General features: G+C 47.8%; 2 protein-coding genes across 2 annotated transcripts; both read left to right on the top strand.

Moving 5' to 3' along the window:
• The first annotated feature begins 5126 nt into the window (after nucleotides 1-5126).
• LOC112119517 (olfactory receptor 51G2-like) lies at nucleotides 5127-6062 on the top strand. The gene has a single exon (XM_024218191.1). The coding sequence runs from the start codon at nucleotides 5127-5129 to the stop codon at nucleotides 6060-6062; it is 936 nt and encodes a 311-aa protein (XP_024073959.1).
• Nucleotides 6063-13030: 6968 nt separating this feature from the next.
• Nucleotides 13031-13966, top strand: LOC112119512 (olfactory receptor 51G2-like). Its single transcript, XM_024218187.1, has one exon. It carries the CDS (start codon nucleotides 13031-13033, stop codon nucleotides 13964-13966), a length of 936 nt encoding a protein of 311 aa, XP_024073955.1.
• The last annotated feature ends 5141 nt before the right edge of the window (nucleotides 13967-19107 follow it).

Raw genomic sequence — 19107 nt, 5'->3', positions numbered from 1 at the left:
AGGTTCCCTGATGGCCAAGTGGTCCCAAGGGAATGTGCAGGCATGCTTCATAAAGACAGTTACCTCCCTATCTGAACAGATACTGCCTGCTGCCCGTGCAACCTCTCCGATGACTTCTTGTCCTTTAGGGTAAGACCCCTGGTGTCAGCGGCTCCAAGTCTAGCAGGAATTGGGTACGTTGGCAGGTTTCACTATCTTTAAAATGCGAAATAAAGTGTAAAGGCTGCAAACTGTTTACATTGGCAGATTTTCTGTGCAGCAGCAGTGAACTCAGCTGGGCTGTCAGAGTGACTCAGTGACAGGGCTGGAGGGCAGGCAGAACTAGGTAGCTTGGGAACCCCTCCCCTACAGCTGCCCATGTTCCACGGTGGGTTGTTCAAGCTACACAGAAATCTGAAAGTCAAAGCGAGCTCAGAATGTTAGACCCTTGATGCCCCGAGTCAGGATTTCTCAATCTGTCCCATTTCTAGAGGTGCCATGAGCTCTGGGGCTGATCCTGCCAGGGGTTGAGTGATAAGCGACCCCACGGAATATCAGTGACTAGTTCCCAAATCGCCTCAGGTTTATTTGCTCCTGGGAATTTAATCAGCAAATATATTTTCATAGGTTTTAATTCCTGACTTAATTGTGAACACAGGAATTCAGGGCTGTATTGCTCTTTGGTAACAGATCCGATGAGGCATATTTCTATCTCGTGATTGGCTGAAGGCTCCAGCCTTTCTGCCCTGTAGATACCCCTCAGAGTTACAGGGCAACTGGCATCTCAGCCCCCTCTCTGGTCTCTGAGTGCCAGATGGCAGGACTCATAGCCTTTCCTCTCATGGGCTGTAATCTCGCAGTCCTCCCACCCTCAGACTGGGCCCTGGGCTACTGCACACTGTGGGTCAGCTGTGCTTATCCAGTAGGTCAGAGTGTGTTTGGTACCTGTGGTTCTTCCCTTTGGGAGGCTGTGAGCAGTGGTGAGATGAGTGACCAAATCACCTCAGGTTTATTTGCTTCTGGAAATGTAATCAGCAAATGCATTTTCAAAGGGTTTATTCTCTGGCTCGACTGTGAACATAGGAATTCAGAGCTGTATTGCTTTGTGGTAACAGGTCCGAGAGGGCAAAATTTTTTTTACCCTATAGTTACAGGGCTACCGGCATCTCTTCCCCCTCTCTGAGTGCCAGATGTCAGGCCTTGTAGCCTACCCGCTCATGAGATGGATCCCTCCATTCTCCCACCCTCAGGCTGGGCACTGGGCTACCGCACACTGTGGGTCAACTGTGCTTGCCGAGCAGATCCCAGTGGGTTCGGAAACTCTGCTTCTTCCCTCAGGGAGGCTGTTATTAGTGGTGAGACGAATGAGCAGCCAACATTATTGAACCAAAATATTGTTTAATCTGAACAGTAGGAATGAAGCGTAACATGGGAGAATAGGAGGGTTTTTAAAAAAAACAGTCTGTACATTTCTCTAACCCCAAGCCCTCCCTCTCTGATGAGCACCCAGGCAGGCCAAAGGCTTTCAGACTTCCCCAGCGGTGTCTGTGCCTGTCAGTCTGAAGAGCTTCTCAGCAACAGCTGCCCCAGCTCTGGACAGACTCCCAGCGCTGGCAAAACAAGCTGTGTAACGTGGCTGGAGCCCGGGAATAGGCTCTTCTCAGCTTGTAGCTCAGTTTTTTTTCTTTCAGGCTCCCTGAAGTGCTGACTGAGCGATGGCTTTTCTTCATCTGTTGCTTCCCTTCCTGTTTATTTTCCAGCAGCCTGGTGTTAAATTAAGAAGAGCCAAACTGGTTTCACCCAATATAGCCATCACATAAACATCAAAATAATTAACCCAAGAAAGCCATAATGTAAACATGACAAGAACTGGGTTTAACATACACATTCCTTATGGCCGCTCAGTTGCATGTCTGTCCCAATCCCTTTCCCGGGTGCTATGGATTTTATGGATACAGGTCACAGGCAGTCAGAGAGCAATAGACGACTTTCATGTGGAAAATGAAGTTCCACATGCATTTGACTTTTAAATGCACTTCCTGAAATCCTGCATCATGCCTGCATAACAGGTGCTGAGGTTACTATGTATAAGAGAGTGAGAGCTCAGGGAATGAATATTTTCTATACTGATCCTAATGCCTGTTACCAGTCAGGATACAGGCTACAGACTGACAGAACAGAACCTGAGGAGAACCAGTCAGCTATTAACCCAGGGACAGAGGAGCAACTAGAGCTTAGTTTGCTGAGAAGTGATTGATTGAAGGATGAGATGTTGTGATCTTTTCAAGTTCTGAAGAAATCCAGATGACATACATGTAAAACTTCTGCCAGGTGGAGCCAGCAACAACCAGGGCCGGGTTCTGTATTTAGGGATTCCTTTTCAACAATACAACAAAGAAGAGGTCTGAGCACCAACCCAGTATCTTGGGAAATTACACACCCCTCCTGGGCACCTCTGGGAGGCAATACTTCCCTACGTGCAAGCACACAGTCTGAGTTTAGGAAAGAAAGTTTGAATGATAGGAGAGAAGTCAACCGACATTAATTAGGGAAAATTCCACAAGCAGGATTCATAATCCTAAAACTGTGACCAAGACACCCACCCCAGAGTGCTTGGGGAAGTGGCTTCTGCCTCATGCTATTCAGTTCTACAACCAAAAGTTTCTTTACAATGCCCTTCTCTGCTACTTCACCTCACTGTGGTCGTCCTTGGTCAGGGAGGACACAGGGTTGAGAGGTGCATCTGTGTGAGTTCACCTCCCACCGGGGGAATAAGTCACCTTGCTTGCTTTGTGATTTGAGCACTTCCTCAGGCTGGCCACCCCGTCAGCCATGGCTCCCCTCTAGTTGCCGCCCCGCCAGCCAATCGTTCTGCTTTGATCCATCCGGACAACTGTCAGTTACCTTCTGCTGCCACCTGCCTCGCTGCTGTGACCTCAGCTTTTAGCAGGTTGGGCAGAAACGCTGTCCCACCACAAGTGATTTCAGATCTCATTTAAGCACTTAAATTAACAAAGGTTCCTAATAAAGCATATTCAGTTCTATCTTTGAACAATGGTCAGGAAAAGGTTAAACCGCAGTGGGGACCCTTTGTGAGAGTCCATAACTCCTGCCAGGGAAACCTGTCCCCACCCCCCTTACTTTCACAGGGCTCTGGCATTTGAGCCCCTGGCTTAACGATGTCTTTTCAGCTGAGGGTGACCCCCTCATTTGGGACAGGTTAAGCACAGTTCTGCTCCCCTTTATTCATACACTAAAGACAACAACATTGATAACAGCATTTTACTATCCCTGCATTCAGTACTAAAGTGATTTGTACACCAGCCAAAGTTGATCACTTTGAGCAACACCTCTCTATCTGCTGGACATCTAGGCAGAGTAGGTGTGTTCATGTCAGTACAGTTTGCTCCTGTTGTCTCTCTTCCTCCCAGCTATCTGTCAGGGGAGAGTTCATTCAGACTGTGTTTACATACGCTACATTTTAAGTCCAACTCTAACACAAGAAATCATCTCTGAAAGAAGATGAGAGGGGAAAGAATGGGTTGACATGTGTGTACTAAAGTACAAACGTGTAAATGTTATGTCAAAACTTTTCATTGGAATACAAATATTACAGACCAAACGTTCATGACATGCATGTACATCGTAAGCCAGCAACAGAGTTGTTCGAATCTATACAGGAAGGAGCAGTGGTAACTTTACAGCTTAATGGCTTTTGCTTTAAAAAGTATTTCAGAAGTACTCCACATACTGTTTGCAATGGGTTTATGCTATTAACTCTTTCTTCAGTGAACAGTTGTATGATACTGTCCCCTGGTAACTGACCAAAAGCTGTTTGTAACACTCACATTCAGAGTAATGAACACAATCTCTCTACAATACCTGTGCAAGACTTTCCAGAAAGTCCTGAGAGACCAGAACCTCTGGTCAGTGTTTCAGCAAAGAGTAGAGCTGCAGTGCAGGAAAGGGCCCTGTAATAGTGGTTGTATGTCATTAACACCCATCACTTCTTACACAAGCATGGCTGAAGTAACTTGCACTTTCAATTGGGTATTAGAGCAAACCTAGTGTTTACACTATTCATCCATTTGGACACCAATCCCTCCCTCGCCCAACTGAAGTAACTGTCTGTGTTAGCTTGTAACTTGCCAGGTATCTACAGACCCTTGTATGGGGAGAGGATGCAGGTCCTGTGAGGATGAAGAGAAGCCTGTGGATGATCAGACTCTCTGGACTCAGTCAACGCTGGCCAGGCAAAACACTTCAGCTTCTCTTGGAGGGATTCTTGGGTGTCACAGTGTATCACTCGGAGCATTTGGTAAAGAAAAGTTAATAGAGCCCTGTTCTGCATTTACACAGGGGAATCTGGAGTGACGCAGTTGAAGTCACTGTTATTGAATTAAGAACCTGGCCCTAAGAATTTATCCCATGTGCTGCAAAGTTGCAGTGGCATAATTTGGACTCTCTGGAGTGGAGAAAAAAACACATTCATTTAGAATTTCAATGCAGGACAGATAAATACAATGACAGTTTTCACCATGCACTTGCAATGGGCCACGCTTCAAAGTGGAGGGCCTGAAAGGGTGTCTGGGGGAAGGTCACAAATGTAAAATCACACAGCGCTCAAGTAGGCTGCAGAACTCACTACCGTAAGATACCAATGGGACCAAGAGTTTAGCAGGATTCAAAGAGGGACTGGATGTTTTTATGGGTAACCAGAAAATCCAATTAGAGTAGTCAGGATTTTTTTTTAAAAGGCTTGGGTGGGCTATAAACCTTTCTGCTTTACACTACAAAATATGTTTAAATAGTGGGTGTAGAGAGAAAACTTTCCCTGGGAGAAAGCTACCTATTGCAGGGATTCTTCCACCTTCTTCTGCAGCATCTGGAACTGGCCACTGGGTAGTTTACGGGGCACTGGTTCCTGCATTAGATGGGCTACAGGTGTGATCCAGTCTGGTCGTGCCTATCTTCCTATCGGTGGTGTAAATCCAAGACTAGTTTTTTGCTGATCTTCCTTGAGCCCCTGGGAATCTCTAGAATTGCACTGAGAGCAGAAAGATGTCTCGTTAAATATCATGTAGTCTCCTGTTCTTTTTCCTTTCAGGAAGGAAAGTTAAAAAGTCCCCAGATCTGCCCAGTACATTATGTCAGCTGTCAATGACACCAAATTCAACTCTGCAGTGTTCCTTCTCACCGGGATACCTGGGCAGGAAGACGTCTACCTATTGATCTCTATCCCCATCTGCTTAATGTATGTTATTTCGATAGTAGGAAATTCAGTCATTCTGTTCATTATAAAAACAGATCCAAGCCTCCATGAGCCCATGTACATTTTCCTTTCCATGTTGGCCATCACAGACCTTGGCATATTGATATCCACCATGCCGACGATACTGGGCATATACTTGTTTAACTCTAGGGAGATTAGCCTTGATGCCTGTTTTGCTCAGCTGTTCTTCATCCACTCATTTCAATGCATTGAATCCTCCATTCTCTTGCTGATGGCCTTTGACCGCTTCGTTGCGATCCGTAACCCACTGAGATATGCTTCTATCTTAACCCTGCAGAGAATAGCCAAGGTGGGACTTGTGTTTGTGCTAATACGGTTTGCCCTAACAGTCCCACTCCCCTTTCTCTTAAAACGGTTCCGATACTGTCGAACCAATGTCCTCTCCCATTCCTACTGCATGTTCCAGGAGGTCATGAAGATGGCTTGTTCGGATATCACAATCAACAGCATCTATGGCTTGGTTGTTACATTCTTAACAATGGGGTTGGACTCACTGCTCATCTTCCTCTCTTATGTGATGATCCTCAAAACAGTGCTTAGCATCACATCCCACATGGAGTGCCTGAGGGCCCTGAACACCTGCGTCTCCCACCTCTGCACCGTCCTGCTCTTCTACATGCCAGAGATCAGCTTGTCTGTGATACACAGATTTGGGAAGGGCTCTCCTCCCTTGCTGCAGATTCTCCTGGGCTATGTCTACCTGCTCGTCCCGCCTCTGATGAACCCAATCGTGTACAGTGTGAAAAGCAAACACCTTCGTGAGAGGATAATCAGGGTGTTCGTCAAATGAAGGGTCAGCTCATCTCCCCGCTCCAGTACTGGTGACCCAGGAGATGAAAAACACGGGCCTCCAATTCCATCCTGGACCCTTACATAAGAGATTGCATGAGCTCCCGATCTCCACTCTATAGAGAGAGGTTCAGATGGGGTCTAAAGCCTGGAGCAATGGGAGAAGGGCTGGTGAGGGAGGACAGTGCACTGGGGGATGGTGACGAAAGCAGGCAGCAGCATTTACAAAGTGACTGTGTCCGTGGAGAGCAAGGTTGACCGGTGGGATGTTGGCCCATAAAGAGCCAGTGGCTGCTCTGACCTCAGAATTCCTGTTGATACAGTCAATAAAGAGAAGGGAGGTGGATGTTGTTTCCCATTACACCTGATCTGTCACTCTCCCGTCTCTGGTTAAACATCCATGGGCCATGAAAAAAGCTGCAGAGCTCTACTGGTCCTTCCTGAGCCCTCTGGGTGCTGCATGATCCATGGCCGCTGTACAAGTTGTCGACAGGGGCTATTCAAGAGGCACAGACACCCACCCTTCCCCTACGCCCTCAGCCAGGTGATTGTGACTGAGTTGTGTCAGAGACATGATTAATGGAGGAGCCCCAAGAGAAGCCATTCAGGCAATCCCACCCCCATTAATGGATCTGCACACCGCACACCTGCTGAACCTACTCCCCACCAAGGCAGCACAGCCGACTGGGTTCCTAGGGTAGCTTTTACCAAGGCCTGTCTCTGGCCTGGCTGGGAGCTGAGCCTCAGGGGAAGTGGAGGAGCAGGGGGCAGGGCCAAGTGGGAATAGATGGGACAGGACCTCCGGGGAGGAGCAGAGGGTGTGGCAAGTCTGAACCAACTCTGACCCAAGCAAGCAGGATGGTGCAGGGGGTATGTGGTGGTTCCTGAGAAAAGGAGGATGGGGCTGGATGGTAGGAGAGCCTGTGTTTTGAAGAAGACTGAATAAGTGCAACCTCACAAAGGGAGCTCTTGTTTTAAGTATTCCAGGCTGAGAGTAAGTAATTGCAAAGACCTTAGAGGGAAGGGCAGGGCTACCTCAGGCCCCAAGGGGGCACTCTGGGGTGGCTTCCATCTGCAGGGACTTGGCCAGGGTGAGCTGTGCTCTTGAAAGCCATTACCAGTGGGCGGAGGTCAGCCCAGCCCCCAGGCTGCTCTAAACTCCGCTGAGGCAGGGGGAGAACAATCCAGCAAATCAAACCACTGTAATTGGCTCCTTGCCATCCCCATGTGCTACAGCACAGGTCTGGCACAGCAGAGACTCTGTGATTCAAGAGAGCTGGGTTTGATTCCCTTAAGATATGTGACCGTGGGGGAGTCATTGGCTGTCTCTGAGCCGCTGAACAGGTGAATAATAGCCCTGCCCTGCCGCACAGTGGTGGCGGGAGGATAAATACTTTCCAGGTGCTCAGATACTCTGAGACCCTAAGATCAGGGCTATGTCAGGGTTCCACAGAGCAACACTCCTGAGATTTGTCTATAAAAGTCTTCTTACCACAGCCTCCTGTGACAGCTGCTTCTGGGAAACCCCATGACTCCAGCACCTTGGTGTGTCTGGCAGATATGGGGTGCTTGGGGGTGACAGTGAGTGGATTTCTAAGGGGATTTTTGGAGAGAGCAAGAGAAGAAGACCCGCTTACATATGCCTCAGGTACACAGCGACTGTGCGTGCCTGTCACTGTTACATCCAGCTGTCTGTGGTGTAACCCTCTTCTCACCAGTGCAGAGGGAAACAGCATCTCTGCCACTGATGGACTGTGTGACCAGAAATGTTTACTAACGAACCCTCCCTAGCTTAGTTTGTGGGTGTTCTGCTTGAGATAGGGCCAGCAGTTCTACCTCTTGGGATTTTATTGGGAGTCTCGCACTATTTCCTGTCTTCCTTAAGGCCCCAACTTCAGGAATCTAGATACTGTGCGGAAAACTCAACTTTCAGTTTTCTATAAAAAGTGAGTTGCAGAAAAGCTAGAAAACCTGAATCAGGTGCACCCCAAGGGCTTAGAAACCAAATGCACATGAAAACAAAACTCAAATATGTATATTTTAAAATCTCAATATTTTCAAACCAATCTGATGATTTTTTTCAGGATCTGACTCATACTTCTTGAATGGGGCTAGGCGATACTGCGTACCTAGTTCAAAAGATCTGAAGAGCAACTAGCAAAAGTCACAAAAAATAACAGCAATATTTTTTTCGATGTACATCAGAAGCAGTAAGCCTGTTAAACAATCAGTGGGGCCAGTGGATGATTGAGCTGCTAAAGGAGCCATCAAGGAAGATGAGGCTAAATGAATTCTTTTCCTTGGTCTTCACAGCGGAGGATGTGAGGGATATTCCCACATGTGAGCCATTCAGTTTAGGTGACAGATGTCAGGAACTATCCAAGGTTGAGGTGTCAGTAAAGGAGAAATGGAACAATCTGATGAATTAAACAGTATTAAGTCACCAGGACCAGATGGGATGAACCCAAGAGTACAGAAGAAACTCAAAAAGCAGATTGCAGAACTGCAAGCTGTGCTTTGAGACCTATTGTTTAAATCAGCCTCTGTACCAGATGGTTGGCAAATAGCTAAAGTGATGCTGATTTTTAAAACAGGCTTCAGTGGTGATCCTGGCAATACAGACCTGTGACCGGGCGACAACTCACTGGCACGGCGCCTCCTGCTGGTCGTCCAGGGAATTAGCAATTTCCAGCCCGGAGCGCCCTCTGCTGGCCAGTGTCTCGCCTGCCGCTGGCTCCGTGTCCTTCCCAGACCCCGGTGCCCTTTGCCCAGAGGTTCTGCCCACCGCAGCACCCCCTCACTCTGGGTCTCCCCTCCCAGGGAAACCCTCAACCCCCTATCCCCACCTTCCCTCAGTGGCTACTGCCAGTGTCCATCTAGCCCCCGCTCACTGGGGCAGATGGCAGTCTGTAAACCACTCATCATCGGCAAGGGGGGTTGGACCACCTCCCTCTGCCTATTCCTGGGCTGCCCCTCTGCAGCCCTAGTACCCTCTTGTGGGCCCTTAACTCGGCCTGCAGCCTGGGGCTTTGCTAGGCTGGAGCTCCCTAGCTCCCTCTGCCCTTCCCCAGCCCTGCTCCACCCTACGTACCCTCCTCAGCTTCCCAGGCAGCCAGATCCTTCTATCTCTAGGGAGCTAGAGAGGGTGTGTCCTTCAGTGTCTGGCCCTCAGCCTCTTATATGGCCAGCTGTGGCCTGATTGGGACGTAGACCCACCTGTGGCTGTTTCTCCCAACCAGCCTAGCATTTCTCCACCACAGCCCTCTCAAGGGCTGCTTCAACCCCCTCCGGGCAGGAGCGGGGCAACCACCCCGCTACAAGGCCAGAAAGCCTAATTTCAGTACCAGGCAAATTGGTTGTCAGTCACAATGATGAACACGTTATGTTGGGGAAGAATCAGCACAGCTTCTCAAAGGCAAATCATGCCTCACCAATCTTCTAGGTGAGAAAGCTGAGGAACTGTCCCAGATTGAGGTGTTATTAGAGGAGTGTTTGGAGCAAATTGTTAATTAAACAGTAATAAGTCACCAGGACGAGATGGTATTCACCCAAGAGTTCTGAAGGAACTCAAATGTGAAATTGCAGAACTACTAACTGTTGTCTGTAACCTATCATTTAAGTCAGCTTCTGTAACAAAGGACTGAAGGATAACTAATGTGATGCCATTTTTTAAAAAAGGGCTCAAGAGGTTATCCTGGCAATTACAGACTGGTAAGCCTGATTTCAGTGCCGTCCAAACTGGTTGAAATTATAGTAAAGAACAAAACTGTCAGACACAGAGATGAATGTAATTTGTTGGTGAAGAGTTAACAGGGTTTTTGTAGAAGGAAATCATGCCTCACCAATCCACTAGAATTCTTTGAGGGGGTCAATGTTTAACCAGATTTCTCCCTGGCAGCCCCCTTTCCTGCATTGCAAAAACAGTATACAGGGCAGGGAAGGGAGATTGCACAAGGATCCATACATGGAAATTTCCTCATGGAGAAGGGAAGGGTCCTCCCCTATGGAAATGATCAAAGGGAAATTTCCATGTAGGGAAGCTTGTGGAATCTCCCTTCCCTGGGCTATTCCCTGGGTTTGAAATACAGAAAACAGGGCTGCTGGGGAGAAATCTCCTCCTATGTTGTTGTTGTCATTATTATTATTATTATTATTATTCAGCAAGATCACATCTGTGACAGCATCATTGTTACTACTTGGCCGTCCCCAAGGTAGCCATGTCACTAATCAGAAGCATATGAACAGTGATGACTAGCCCGGACTCCAGGAATAGAGCCTGCAGCAGGGCTGGTGCTGCAGAACAGCTGGGTAGCATCACCATGTGATTTGGCCTCCTGCAGTTTGCCATTGGCTGTGACAGGGGTTAAAGCTGGTTCTCATTAAGCCAAGCAGCTGAGGTTCCCTGATGGCCAAGTGGCCCCCAAGGGAATGTGCAGGCATGCTTCATAAAGACAGTTGCCTCCCTGTCTGAACAGATACTGCCTGCTGCCCGTGCAACCACCAAAGACTCCTTCTCCTTTACGGTGAAAACCTCTTTAGGGTGTCAGCGGCTCCCCTTCCATCAGGAATTGGGTACGTTGGCAGGTTTCACTATCTTTAAAATGCAAAGTGAAGGGGAAAGGCTGCAAGCTGTTTACATTGGCAGATGTTCTGTGCAGTGACAGAGGACTCAGCTGGGCTGTCAGTGTGACTCAGTGATGGGGCTGGGGGCCAGGCAGGGCTACGTAACTTTGGAACCCCTCCCCTACATTTGTGCATGGTCCATGGTGGGTTATTCAAGCTACACAAAAATCTGGGATTCAAATCGAGCTCGAAATGTTAAAACTCCAATGCCACGAGTCAGGATTTCTCAAGGGGTCCCCTTTCTGGAGGTGCCGTGTGCTCTGGGCCTGATCCTGCCGGGGCTCAGTGAGAGGAGACCACAAAGAATGTCAATGACTAGTTCCCAAATCGCTTCAGGTTTATTTGCTCCTGGAAATTTAATCAATAAATGTATTTAGAAAGATTTTATTCTCTGACTCGATTGCGGATGCAGGAATTCAGAGCTGCATTGCTTTGTGGTAACAGGTCCGATAAGGCATATTTATATTTCCTGACTGGCTGAGGGCTCCAGCATGTCTTCCATGTAGATACCCCTGAGAGTTAGAGGGCTACCTGCATTCCTCTCCTCACTCTGGTTTCTGAGTGTCAGATATCAGGCCTCGTAGCCTTCTCTCTCATGGAGTGAAATTCCATGATCCTCCCACCCTCAGATGGGGCCCTGGCTCCAGTACACTGTGGGTCAACTGTGCTTGCCGAGCAGGTCCACATAGGTCCAGCACATGTGGTTGACAGGTGTGTACTAAAGTACAGATGTGTAGATGTTATGCCAAAACTATTCATTTTAATACAAATGTTACTAACCAAGCTTTCATGAGATGCATGTATATTGAAAGCCAGCAGCAGAGTTGTTGGAATCTCTACAGGAAGGAGCAGTGGTAACTTTACTGCTTAATGGCTTAATGGCTAACCCTTAATGGCTTTTGCTTTGGAAAGTATTTCAGGAGTACTCCAAATACTATTAGCAGTGTTTGTTCCATTAACTGTTGGTTCAGTGAAAAGTTGTATGATACTGTCTCCTGGAAACTGACCAGAAGCTGTTTCTAACACTTACATACAGGGTCATATTCTCAATAACTCTGCAATACCTGTGCAAGACTTTCCAAAAAGTTATGAGAGACCAGAACCGCGGGTCAGTGTTTCAGCAAAGAATAGAGCTGAAGTGCAGGAAAGGGGAGTGTTATAGTGGTTGTAAGTAATTTACACCCATCACCTGTTACACGAGCATGGCTGAAGTAACTTTCACACTCCACTGGATATTAGTGCAACACCAGTGTTTGCACTATTTACCCATTTGTGATGCCAATCCCTCCCCCGCCCAGGTGAAGTAACTGTCTGTGTTACCCTGTAACTTGCCAGATATCTACAGACCCTTGCATGTGGAGAGGATGCAGGTCCTGGGAGGATGAAGAGAAGCCTGTAGGATGATTGAACTCTTTGGATTCAGTCAACCCTGGGCAGGCAAAGTACATCAGCTTCTCTTGGAGGGATTCTTGGGTTTCAGGGTTTATCACTGGGTGCATTTGGTAAGGGAAAGTTAATAGTCTGGTTCTGAATGAATTTACACATGTACATCTGTAGTGATGCTGTTCAAGTAACTGTTATTGAATTAAGAACCTGTCCCTAAGAATTTATCCCATGTGCTGGAAAGAGGCAGTGGCATAATCTGGGCTCTCAGGAGTGGAGAAAAAATACATAAAATGAGGCAATGAAACACGTTTATAAATAGCTTCAATGCAGGACAGATAAATGCAATGACCATTTTCACTGTGTACTTGCCAATGGGACACACTCACAAGTGGAGGGCCTGAAATGGTGTCCAAGGGAAGGTCACAATTGTAAAATCACACAGTGCTCAAGTAGGCTGAGGAACTCCCAGCCACAAGATATCTATGGGACCAAGAGCTTAGCAGGATTCAAAGAGGGACTGTATGTTTATATGGGTAACTAGACAACTCAAATACATCAGTGAAGATTTAAAAAAAAAGGCTTGGAATGGCTCTAAACCTTCCTGATTTACACGACAACATATGTCTAACCAGTGGGTGTAAGGGGGAAACTTTCCCTTGGAGAATGTTATCTCATAACTGCCAATTGCAGGGCTTCTTCCACCTTCCTGTGAAGCATCTGGAACTGGCCATTGGATACAGGGCTAGATGGACTGTAGGTAGGATACAGTCTGGGAGTGCCTATCTTCCTATCAATGGTGTAAATCCAAGAGTATGTTTTTGCTGATCTACCTTGAGCTCCTGGGAGTCTCTAGACTTGCACTGAGAGCAGAAAAATGTCTTGTTAAATATCATCTAGTCTCCTGTTCTTTTTTATTGTAGGAAGGAAATCTCAAAACTCCTCAGACCAGCCTGGTACATTATGTCATCTGCCAATGACACCAAATTCAACTTTGCAGTGTTCCTTCTCACCGGGATACCTGGGCTCGAAGATGTCCATCTCTGGATCTCTATCCCCTTCTGCATAATGTATGTTATTTCGATAGTAGGAAATTCACTCATTCTGTTCATTATAAAAACAGATCCAAGCCTCCATGAGCCCATGTACATTTTCCTTTCCATGTTGGCCATCACAGATTTTGGCATATCGATAACCACCATACCGACGATACTGGGCATATACATGTTTAACTCTAGGGAGATCAGCCTCAATGCCTGTTTTGCCCAACTGTTCTTCATCCACTCGCTTCAATGCATTGAATCCTCTGTACTCTTATTGATGGCCTTTGACCGCCTCATCGCAATCTGTAACCCACTGAGATATGCTTCCATCTTAACCCTGCCGAGAATAGCCGAGATGGGATTGGTCTTTCTGCTAAGAGGGGTGGCCATAATAGTCCCACTCCCCTTTTTCCTGAAACGGTTCCAATACTGTCAAGCCAATGTTCTCTCCCATTCCTACTGCCTGCACCAGGAGGTCATGAAGATGGCTTGTTCGGATATCACAGTCAGCAGCATCTATGGCTTGTTTACTAATCTTTTAACGATGGGGTTGGACTCACTGCTCATCTTACTCTCTTATGTGATGATCATCAAAACAGTGCTGAACATTGCATCTCATGCAGAGTGCCTCAGGGCCCTGAACACCTGCATCTCCCACTTCTGCACCGTACTGCTCTTCTACACACCAGAGATTGGCTTGTCTGTAATACACAGATTTGGGAAGGGCTCTTTTCCGTTACTTCAGATTCTGCTGGGCTACATCTCCCTGCTGGTCCCGCCTCTGATAAATCCAATCGTGTACAGTGTGAAAAGCAAACACCTGCGTGTGAGGATAATCAGGGTGTTTGTCAAGTGAAGGTTCAATTCATCATCTGGCTCCAGTGCTGGTGCCACCGGAAATGAAAAACATGGGCCACCTGTTCCATCCTCGACACTTACATCCGAGACGACATGAGCTACTGATCTCCACTCTGTAGAGAAAGGACATCTCAGGCCTGGAGCTGTGGGAGAGGGGCTGATGAAAGAGGACAGAACTCTGGGGGAAGGAGACCAACGCAGGCAGCAGGATTTACCAAGTGACTGTGTTCATTGAGAGCCGGGGACTGGATTGATGTTGGTCCATAAAGAACCGTATTGCTGGCTGCTCCGACCTCAGAATTCCTATTGATACAGTCAATAAAGGGAAGGGATGTGAATGTTGTTTCTCATTACACCTGGCCTGTCACTGTCCTGTCTCTGGTTAAACATCCATGGGCTATTAAAAAGCTGCACAGCTGTTCTGCAGTCACAGTTCTGGCCCTTCCTGAGCGCTCTGTGTGCTGCGTGACCACGGGGGCTGCACCAGCTGTGGACAGGGGCTATTCAAGGGGCACGTACACCCACCCTCCCCCCACACCCTCAGCTAGGTGCTTGTGACTGAGTTGTGTCAGAGACATGATTAGCGCAGGAACCCCAAGAGAAGACATTCAGGCAGCCCTTCCATTGTTGATGGCTCTGCACACCACACACCTGCTAAGCCTACCCCCATATATCCATAATGCCCCTGAGGCAGAGCAGTGCTTCGTGTGTTAGTGAGGGTCTGATACACAAGAGACCTGGCAAAAGACTCAGGCCCGGGTTCCCTCCCTGGCCCCTTTGTTTGTGCTACCCCAGCTGCTTGCAAAGGGGTGGAAACAGGCCTTAGCTCCCCCCCAGAGGCACAGAGAGGGATAGCTCAGTGGTTTGAGCATTGGCCTCCTAAAGCCAGGGCTGTGAGTTCAGCCCTTAAGGGGGCCACTTTGGGATCTGGGGCAAAATCAATACTTGGTCCTGCTAGTGAAGGCAGGGGACTGCACTCAATGTCCTTTTGAGGTCCCTTCCAGTTCTATGAAGTGGGTATATCTCCATATATTATATTCAGCTAGCTCCTATCCCAGCCCAGCACACTGACTGTAGGGTGACCACCACATGCAGGATCCCCATCCCCTCTGTGACCCCACTCCTGCCACTCTTTTTCCCCCTTGAGGCCCCACCCCTACTTCCTCCTTTTCCACTGAGGCCCCTCCCTTTGCCTCATGTCTTCCCCCAAGACCCCACCTACTTCTCCTCCTCATTTCCCAAGGCTCCACCCAGAAGCCAGAGCCAGGCTGTGGCAAGAGCTGCCTAGGGAGCGAGATCCACTGTGAGGAGCCCCAGATCCTCCATCTGCCCTGGGCAGGGAGCTGGGGGGCCCGAGAGAAGTCCTCATCCCGTGTCTCTGCTCCCCAGGACGTAGAACCCAGGGAAGGTGTAGAGTTTGGTGCTCCCCACAGTAACCTGGGCTCCCGGGGTAGCTCTTACCATGGCCTGGCTCATGCCTCCCCGAGAGGCAGAGCCTCGGAGGATGTAGAGGAACAGGTAGAGGAACCCACACTCATCCCAGGAAGCAGGGTGGTGGTGGGTTGCTGAGTAAAGGAGGAGGACAGGGACAGAGGATAGTACAACCTGGGTTTTAGAGAAGACTGAATTAACGGGACACCACAAAGGGGGATCTTGTTTTAAATATTCTAGTGTAAGTCATTGCAAGGACTTTAGAGGGAAAGGGAGGGTGCCTGCACGGCTGCCTCAGGCCACAAGGGGGCACTTTGGGATGACACCCATGTGCAGGGACTTGGCCACAGTGGGCTGTGCTCTTGGAAGCTCTTACCACTAGGCAGAGTTCAGCTCAGCCCCCAGGCTGCTCTAAACTCCACTGATGCAGGAGGAGAACAGGCCAGCCAATCAAACCACTGTAACTGTCTCCTTGCCATCCCCACATCCTACAACGTAGGGCTGCCACAGCAGAGAATCCAGCCAGGCCTGTCATCACTCAGAAGGGTGTATTAGTCAGTCCCAGGATGACTGTGAGCCACCAATATGATGTGGCTCTGAACAAGGCAAATGAGATCCTAGAATGTGTCAGGTGAGACAAGGAAGTATTAATATCCTTATAAAAGACACTGGTGAGACCTCCTCTGGCAAACTGTGTAGAGTTCTGGTCAATCCTATTCCAGAAAGAAGAATTCAGGCTGGAACAGGTGCAGAGAAGGGCTCCTATTATGGTCAAGGCAACAGAGGGCCTGTCTTACAAGGAGACTTGAAGAGCTTGGCTGGTCTAACACAAGGCAGGCTGAGCAGGGATCATATTGCTCTATAAGTACATCTGGGGAGTAAACACCAGGGAGGAAGACAAGCTCCTGAAGCTAAAGGACAGTGCTGGCACAAGAAAAAACAGGGACAAACTGACCAGGAGTAAACTGAGGCTGGAAAGGAGAAAGAAGTTTCTGACCATCCGAGGGGGAAGGCTCTGGAACAGCTTCCCAAGAGGAGTCTAGGGGGGCCAACACCCCAGGTCATTTTAAAGTGGGGTTTGACAAGTATATACACCAGACGATATGCCGGGGTCGTCAGCCATAGCAGCGGTCTGGGCTCATTCACCCAGGAGGTCCCTTCCAGGCCTATGTCCCTATGGGTCACAATAGCCCATTTTGAGTCACACCGGGAGCTCATGTGGAGTTGCTTGTCCACTATGACCCTGCTCTGTGCCCTGGCCGATGGATTTGTCCCACAATAGATTCAGAAGAAAGCATGACTCAGCGTTATCATCTGGGAGAAGGAATTGTTCTTGGGTTCCTGTTTAGTGATGTCACAGGAGTTTAATTCCCTGAGTTTCTGGTAATCTCAGCATGCTGAGCTGCCAGTTGCCCCCTCTGCAGCCACTAGCACCAGAGGAGGAGGCTGGTTCAGTGGTTAAAGTGCTAGTCTCAGACTCAGAAAACCTGGCTTCAGTTCCAGGCTCTTCCACAGATGTCTTCTGCGACCTTAGCTAACTCACTTAATCCCTTTGTGCCTCAGCAATATGTGTTTTAATACCTGCTCAGTGTAGAAGTTTACATCTAGGAACACAGGACGCAGGCCATCCTTACCAGATGGGGGACCCAATCCTGGGAAGCAATGGCTCTGAAAAAGATTTGGGGGACATAATATAGCTGAACATGAACTCCCAGGTCAAGGCTATGGCTGAAAAATTAATGCAATGTGGGATTTACAACTAGGGGAATCTCAAGTAGGAGCAGAGAGGTTATTTTACCTCTTTAATTGGCACTGGTGCGAGTACTGCTGGAATCCTATGTGCTCTTCTGGTGTCTACAGTTGAAGAAGTAGGTTTATAAATTGATAAATTCAAGAGGGGTCAGAGAAGAGCCACAAGAATGAGTAAAGGATTAGAAGAAACAGCCTTATAGTGATAAACTGAAGAAGCTTAAAGAAGAGAAGGTTAAGGCATGACTTGATCACACTCTCTAAGTGTAATGCCGACAGACCCAGTTGTCAGGGGGCGGGATTAAACCTCGGGCTTCTGGAGCTTAGTGCATGAGCCTCAAGCCAACTGCTTCTTCGCAAAGGCTGTAGAGCAGACTCATTTTATCTCTCTCACTAAGTGGTCTCAGTGCCACTAGATGGGACAGAATATCATGCCCAGAAGGTGTGCGGGTTACACACTTCCCCTAGCTGAGGAAGCACGTCCCGAGCTTCAGAGACTTCCCAGTTGAAATCCCAGATGAGCCCCCACTTACAATGCCGACAGACCCCAGTCCTCTGTGGTAGGATCAAACCTGGGGCCTCTGTAGCTTAGTGCATGAGCCTCTACTGCATGAGCTAAAAGTCAACTGCTTCTTAGCCAAGGCTGTAGACCAGACTCATTTAACTCTCTCACTAAGTGGTCTCGGTGCCGCTAGATGGGACAGAACGCCACACCCAGGATGTGTGTGGGTTACATAAGTACCTGCATGAGGAATAAACATTTAACAATGAGCTGTTCAATCTAGCAGAGAAAGTTATAACAGGATCCAATGGCTGGAAGCTGAAACTAGACAGTATCAGACTGGAACTAAGGTGTAATTTTTTAAACAATGAGGACAATTAACCATTGGAACAATTTACCAAGCTTCCGTGGTAGATTCTTCATCACTGACAATTGTTAAGTCAAGGCAGGATGTTGTTCTAACAGCTCTGCTCTAGGAGTTATTGTGGGGCAGGTCTCTGGTCTGTGCTAGACAGGCAATTAGACTAGGTGATCACAATGGTGCTTCTGGCCTTGGTAGCCCAGTGGGCCAGCTTACCTCTATTATATTCACTGACTTGCATTATTGTGATGTTATTGACATGAACTGTGATCATATAGATCATTGTTGCAACCAAGGTCCTATAGTTGCACCAAATTGTATACAAAGGAGGTCAAGTAATGTGTCTATGAAAAGGTTGTAATTTGCAGGTTATGGTTATGCTGTCTGTATGTGTGTACATTGTTTGTATTTGAAGTTATGGATATTGGCTATGCACTTGTATCTCAATATCTTTGTTTTTAAGTAGCACCAGTGAAGCATTTGGCCATGTTATTGAGAAGGGACTCTTCAGATTAAGCACCCAATCAAGAAACGCATAACTGACAATGGACCTTGGGAGACACCAATCCACATATGAGGAGCCTTCCTGGGAACATTTAAGGTAGCATGTGAGCAATGGCTGCTCCACCTATAAAGAACTGAGTCATGTATGGACATGTGACTTGCCCATGTGACTCCAAACTCCATCTTGCTGCTGTGATTTTCCACAGTCAGAACAAAGGGGTGTCCTTCCACCTGGCAGAGCTATATAAAAGGCCCTGGAATCCCCTCCATTTTGTCTTCAATCCTGCTCCTGATCACTGGAGGAAGCTCTGAACAAAGGACTGAAGGACCCATCCAAGCTGGGATGTTTGTACCCCAGAGACTTGATTGGTTTAAATCAGCAGTAATCCCATCAAGCCTGAACTATTGTTGTATGTATTTGATTCCATTTGCAATTGTTGTATGTATTTGATTTCATTTAACCCATTTTAACTCTCACCTAGATTTCTTTCTTTTTATGAATAAACCTTCAGATTTTAGATTCGAAAGGATTGGCAACAGCATGATTTGTGGGTAATATCTGACGTGTATATTGACCTGGGTCTGGGGCTTG

The sequence above is a fragment of the Terrapene carolina genome, unplaced genomic scaffold (genome assembly GCF_002925995.2).
Source record: "Terrapene carolina triunguis isolate 2854851 unplaced genomic scaffold, T_m_triunguis-2.0 Scaffold511, whole genome shotgun sequence".
NCBI classification, from domain to species: Eukaryota; Metazoa; Chordata; order Testudines; family Emydidae; genus Terrapene; species Terrapene triunguis.
This window is presented reverse-complemented; position numbering and strand designations above follow the sequence as displayed.

Coding starts and splice junctions, on each gene's coding strand:
- LOC112119517 (XM_024218191.1), top strand. CDS start 5,127: ATGTCAGCTGTCAATGACACCAAATTCAACTCTGCAGTGTTCCTTCTC.
- LOC112119512 (XM_024218187.1), top strand. CDS start 13,031: ATGTCATCTGCCAATGACACCAAATTCAACTTTGCAGTGTTCCTTCTC.